Raw genomic sequence first — 6,881 nt, 5'->3', positions numbered from 1 at the left:
GAAGAGAAATAAAATGACAACTTTTCCTCAAGAGTTTTTAAATGCTTAACTATTATCTCACACAGTGCAGCAGTGTGAACACCTTGCCATTGCATGGTGAGTGTGAACATTTCAAGATTGCCACTTTCCACGTGTTGATGCCAGAGTTGCACCTTTGAACGAATCCATTTATTTTATCTGTACTTGTAAGCAGGTTTTCATTTCGGCCTTGCATTCGGGTGTTCAATTCATTCAGATGATGAAATATATCTGCCAGGTATGCCAGCCTTGCACACCACTCATCACTTGCAAGCTGCTTTGCGTAATCTGACCCCTCATTTGTCAGAAACACTTTAAGTTCCTCCCGCAGCTCATACACACGAACCAAGACCTTGCCACGCGACAACCACCGGACCTCAGTATGAAACAGCAAGGTTTTATGCTTTGCTCCGATCTACTCACACAAAGCTGCAAATATGCGACTTTTCATGGGTCGTGACTTTACAATGTTTACCATACGCACAACATCATCCAACACATGAACTAAGGCTGATGGTAAAGTCTTGGCTACGAGGGCCTCGCGGTGTAAAAAACAATGCGTAATAATCACATCTGGATTTCTTTCCTTCACTCTGCTTACAAAGCCTTTGGTGCGCCCGACCATGGCTGCAGCTCCATCGGTGCAGACACTTGTGCAGTTTTCCCACTTAAGTCCTCCTTGTTCAAGGTATTCTGATGTGACCCGAAAAATTTCTTCTCCTGTTGTTTTTTCTGGCAATACCTTGCAAAGAAAGAAGTTTTCTCTAATTGCATCACCATCAACAAAACGCACATTAGCTAAGAGTTGAGCATGTCCACTGATATCAGTAGACTCGTCAAGTTGCAATGCAAATTTCTCACTGATACGGATCTTTTCCAAAACCACACTTTCGATGTCTGCAGACATGTCATTAATACGTCTGGAAATTGTGTTGTTTGAGAGAGGGACTTTGGCTATTTCCTTTGCTGCTTCAGGTCCGAGCATCTCCTCTACAATAGCTTTGCAGGCAGGAAGTATTAATGTCTCTGCCACAGTGTGCGACTTTTTTGTCTTGGCTATAAGTTCAGCAACTTGATAGCTAGCTTTAAGAGCTCTTTCATTTACCTTTGTTGTTTTTCTCATAAAAGTTGCCTGTTTCTCCATGTTGTCACGCAGGCGAACAAAATAGTCCACATTCTTGTTTTGAAGCAAAGGGTGTTTCGTTTGGAGATGGCGTTTAAGTTTGCTTGGGACCATAGCACTGTTAGCTAGCTTTTCACCACACACCACGCACAGTGGAGTTGGTTTGTGTTCATCTCCAGTGAAAGTAAATCCAACTGAAATATAGCTTTCGCTATATTGCCTTGCGCCAGAGAATTTAACCATCTTTGCTTTCTTTTGACCCCCACTCATACTCGGGCTCTCATCTGGCTCCAGATTTTGTTCAGAGTCCAGTTCTTTCCTTTTCAAAAACTTGTCCATCACTGCAGTATCAGTGTCTCTCTCCTCACAGCAGCCGTTGTCTCTCTGACACTGTGTGAGGCGTCTGCCTGCGTCTCATGGGGGCGGGGACACGGCGGACACTTGTCAAGATTGGCAGGGGGAGGAGTTATAGCACTGCACAGCGCCGTGACCACCTATGACACTGGCGGGGGGAGTGACGGGAGGAGTTATAGCGGGCGAAGAGCACCGTGACACCCAGACCCGGCGGCACACCACGGTGCTTCTGACGGCACACTGGTGTGCCGCGGAACAGCGGTTGGGAACCACTGCATTAGATGAATCAATTTTTAAATCTGCAGCCAAAATTTGGAAATGACGTGAAAGTTTTCATACAAATATCATGATGAATTCGCACAGATTTTAAGATAAATTTACGAATAACGTATTTTTTGTTTCTAGATGCTACGCGCACTTCATTAGCCGAATGTTTTTTTTTTTCTAGAAATGTGCAGTGACAACTTTTGTTTCCTATATAACTAGAATAAAAACCAGAACATAGAAAACAAGAATATACAAGAAGGAAGTAATGCCTTATTCATCCCCCTCAAAAAGTTTCTTGAGGAAAAAAAAAAAAAAAAAAGAAAAAGAACTGCTAAAAAACGCCATGGGGTTTGAAAATAGCTTAACTAATTAGCGGCTCAGACAGAAGAGGGCAGTCTCTAAATGCTGTGAAACCGTTTTCAAGCCTTTCGGCAAAAAACTTTCAGTTCCCATGATCTGCAAGATATTTTCACACGCCTCAGCAGATGTACAAATCTTTTGATGTATAATGTCCTGAAACCAAGGAATAGGTTAAAAGTAAGAAGAAACTAAAAAAGTTTGCAAAACCAAAGCAGTCGATATATACGCAACAGGTTGACACGCACAAGCTTTGATTTAAAAAACAAAATTGATTCTAATGGAAACGATAAAATTTAAGTAAGTTTAAGTAATCTGTGTAACATTATTTGGGCTTATATGGGAAATATTTAAACCGTCAATTCATTAAAAAAAAAAAAAAAAAAAAAAATCTGAAATGTTTCAGATTTTAAATTAGGTCCAAAGGGGCGTTTTTTAACATTTTGTGTGTTACCTTTCTTTATTAAATATCATGTTCCTCGCACTTAAACCATAAGATCCAGTGCAACAGCAATATCGCAAAATAGTTTTAAAACGAGCATATCTTTAGAATTTCCGATACAGAGACTCACGCGCTGGTGATAAAAATGTTTTTTCTGCACAACGTTGCCATTGCTCGCTTTGAAATCCTTGAGTTTGTTAATCAAAAATTCGTCAAAGTTTTAAAAAATAGGAAATCGATCATAAAACAAATTTCAAATTTCAAATTTGGTCTTCCACATGCTCATATTCGTTGGAGGATTACGTTATTCAAAATTCGATGACTCTATATACCGTTGTTTTATCACAATACGAGAAATATACATACATTTATGCAGATTTTTCATTATTTAATTTCTTCAAATATAATGCAGGACTCTAACATTTTGTGGCAACAGTTTGAAAAGTGAACCGACATTTATGAGTCCGACGCAAAATGCCAAAACGAAACTAATAGTCCTTCGGGATTCAAATCCCTTTGGACTAAAAATTAGTTTTAAGAAAAATTTTATTTGGAGAATATTTTATTCATTTTACCACACTTTCCTCCTCATTTACATAATTTTTTGTTGCTAATGCTCACTTATCTGACCTATAAGTCAGCCCACCGCCACCAAATTCCTCGTAAAAAAGAGCACAAATTTACGCCTGTCGTTGGTAACAGACTTGAGCTCCTTACAGGTGACAGTGAGATTTAGCTCAGTTCCACTCCCCCCCCCCCAATTTTAATGGCGAGCACCCCAGGTAGACGGGGGCGAAAGTCTCCCATCACTCCTCCCCTACCATACAGAGCATGGAGGTAAGAAGTCCTTTCTTACCTCCTTGACCCAGAGGACTTTCAGTTCGCTGCATATTTGTAGTGCCCCCATGCCGCACTGTCGCTGTGCATTTACAAAACATCCAAGCCTTCTCGGAGATTCGAACCCGGGCACTTGTGCACGGCAGTCAGCGACGCTAACCACTATATCGGTCGGGAGGCTCATTTACGTAATAATTTTAATAATGAAATTAAAATTTATCACTTCAGTTTAAATTTCTAATGTAAATACAGCTGAAAGAAATAAATACAGTTTTATATAACTTTTATGGTACTTTTCCGTTTCGCCGGCGCAAATCTCGCCAAGCAGACTATATTGGCGAAAACACACAGTATACGCATAAAAAATGTTGACAAATGTTAGTTCTAAGAATTTTTTATTTTGAAAGTGTAAACATTTTAATGTCGTTTAAAATTTTGTAAAAAAGCCAATAAATAAAGACAATAAATGTGTAAAAAGACATTAATTTAAGAATTGACTATGCTTTCATGGTACAACATCCTGATTCGCCGGCTCATATCACGTGACCCCAAGTGATCTCATTTCCCGTAAACTAAGCTACAAAAATCTAATTCTCTCAGCAATTATCTACATTAATTTCAAGTTAAATCTTAATTTAGAATACAAGTTTAAATGCAAGAATTATTTCAATTCTTACGAATAGCTTATTCAGAAATTAAGTAAAACTTTACTTCGCTAGTGCATTCTCATTAGAATTGAAGTTAATCCTTGACTTTTCTATATTTTCGTCATCGGATGAGCGATGTGATTGCATCCTAATTTACTTAATTACCTCCCACGAATGGCCATAGGGCATAAAATTGAGCTATCTGGTAAAACTTCTATGTAATTGTATGCCAGTATTTAAAGAAACAATCAATCTGATAAGAAATGGCTGCGACTTGTTTTGAAAATGTAAAAGTTTACCAGCGAGGATATTTCGTTTGGCATCGGTTGTACCATTACTGGCGACTTCATCGCTTGCGTCGGCAAAACGGAAAAGTACCGCTTTTATTAAAGCATTATCTTACTGCTTCAGCTTAGAAGTATAAACAAGTTTCCATAGAATATACAATTTTTAACTAAGTAAAATATTTATCTTTCAAATTTTTTGTCGTATTCCATGGTGCTGTGAAATAATAGTACTTGCATATCATAAAGTACCTGAAAAATATATCTCTGAAAAAATATCCAGCAAAAAGTTATCTTAAAATATATTCTCGAAAATCCCTGATAAAAATATCCCTGAAAAATATATCTGCGGAAAAGTAATATTCCAATAAAATATATTGCTGAATAACGTCATTAGAAATTATGTAATGTTACGTCATACTTATTGTTGCAAATTAATGTAGTTGATAATGTAATTAATGTTACTCATTTAGCTTTTGTATAAGAAAATTATATTTATATTTAATGAATTTTACTATATATGAGGCCCACCAGCGGCTGAGCGGTAAAGTCGCTGAACACTGGTAGTTCGGTCCAAGGCTCGAATCCCGCGAACGGGCTGGCTGCTTGGGCACCTTCGTGGTTTTCCCCATGTGGCAACGTATATACGAGCCAATTTCGTTCAGAAAATCCTCTACGAAGCCATTTCTCCGTTTAGGCAGAGGCTTTGCCCTATTCACATAAACCAAACTGTTTTATAAGATGTAGTGAATCTATATTGTTCCATAAGACGGAACTGGAACCGATAGAATTAGTCATAGAGTTATATCGAAGCACTCAGTGTGTGGTTTAGCGGACATATAAGCTTCTACTTAAACTTCGAAAATTATGCCACATGATTTTCGAAACAAATATTATGTAGAATTTTTTTAAATCGATCATCGAATAGAATCTTACTTCTATTTCAAAAAATTTTTCAAATCCTGTGCAAATATTTGATATAGAATTTTATTTTTCAAGGGTCTGTACGTATAATAATAGAAAGAATTTAAGTTTTCATAAATTACTTTTTATAAATTTATATACAGCTAAAAGACACTACGCTTATGAAAGAATCAGTTATATTTACCTTGAGCATTTTTACAACGAATTGGTTTTTAAAGTCACTGATGCATCGATTTGTTTCTATGAAAAATGAATTTTTCCAAGAAACGCTCGATTCAGAGAACCCTTTCTTAAACGACCAACGGGCTTCTAGTTGATTTTCGTCTTCTGAGTCGAGAGCTCAGATATTTATTTACGTTCTCAGACGTACTAGTCATTTTCAGCAGTGTCTTCTTATGAAAACGGTCGCCACTGGGGGCTTCACTGAATTTTATTGCAATACATAGATAAAATGTAACTAAAAGTAGTATTAATTAGCATGTTTAAAAAATATAATCATTTTTAAGTATGGTATATTTGGTAAGAACGTACATTATTACATTTGTTATAAATAATGTACAGTGAACCCAGTCCAAGACTACCATCTTTGGTACCAGATGATTTTGGTCTTCTGTGGATGTTTATTAGTTTAAAGGGGCTTTGTTCCTGAGGGTCTATTGTTTTCGTTTTGCGATTTTGCGTCGAACCACTCTGAATGTCCGTTTAACTTTTCAGACTGTTTCCACCAAATATTATTGCACTGTATTATATTTGAAGAAATTAAATAACGAAAAATCTGCATAAATGTATGCATGCTTCTCGCATTGTGATAAAACAACGGTACCTAGAGCCATCAAACTTTGAATGACGTAATCCTACTGCGAATATGGGCATCTGGAGGACCAAATTTGAAATTTAGAATTTGTTTTATTATCGATTTCATATTTTTAAAACTTTACAAAATATGAAATCGATAATAAAACAACGAACGAATTTTTGATTAACAAACTCAAGGATTTCAAAGCGAGCAATGGCAACGTTGTACAGAGCAGACATTTTTATCTCCAGCACGCGAGACTATGAATCGAAAATTCTAAAGATATGCTCAATTTAAAATTATTTTGCGATTATTGCTCTTGAACTGAATTTTACGATTTAATTACGAAGAGCGTGATATATAGTAAATAAAAGTAACAGACAAAATGCTAAAAAAAGGTCCCTTTGGACGTAATTTAAAATCTGAAACCTTTCAGATTTTTTTTTTAATTGAGATAGTGCTGATATTTATTTATATTCTTAGAAATATTAAACACTTTCAGAGGTGGTCGTCACGAGATGGTTCTCTACATTTAATAATGATAACATTGCACTCTATTTCACTAGGATATAAAAAAAATTAATAACTGACATATTTCTTTCGGATATATATTTTCCGAGACTTAGTTTTCTGGAATATTTTTTCTAGAAATGTATTTTTCGAGACTTCCCGTATTCATTCCATTAGCGTCATTTTAATTTATAGGCAGTATGAAAGTTGAAAATCCTGATTTCAAAAGAAGAAGGAAGAAAAAGGAAAAGAGCATATTTGGCACAAGAAACAAAAAAAAAAAAAAAAAAAAAAATGTCTGTACTTGCCAACAATGTTCGCA

At 36.3% G+C, this 6,881-nt stretch overlaps 1 protein-coding gene across 1 annotated transcript; it reads right to left on the bottom strand.

Moving 5' to 3' along the window:
- Nucleotides 1-433: 433 nt before the first annotated feature.
- On the bottom strand, nucleotides 434-1,480 carry LOC118193883 (zinc finger BED domain-containing protein 5-like). Its single transcript, XM_085808834.1, has one exon. It carries the CDS (start codon nucleotides 1,478-1,480, stop codon nucleotides 434-436), a length of 1,047 nt encoding a protein of 348 aa, XP_085664960.1.
- Between the last annotated feature and the right edge of the window lie 5,401 nt (nucleotides 1,481-6,881).

Source organism: Stegodyphus dumicola, chromosome X2, assembly GCF_044657685.1.
Source record: "Stegodyphus dumicola isolate Sdum_Otavi_A_Nest chromosome X2, ASM4465768v1".
NCBI lineage: Eukaryota > Metazoa > Arthropoda > Arachnida > Araneae > Eresidae > Stegodyphus > Stegodyphus dumicola.
The sequence above is the reverse complement of the archived record's forward strand: the minus strand, read 5'-3'. Positions and strand labels throughout refer to the sequence as shown.

Excerpts from the sequence above, each read along its gene's own strand:
- LOC118193883 (XM_085808834.1), bottom strand. The coding sequence starts at position 1,480 with ATGGACAAGTTTTTGAAAAGGAAAGAACTGGACTCTGAACAAAATCTG.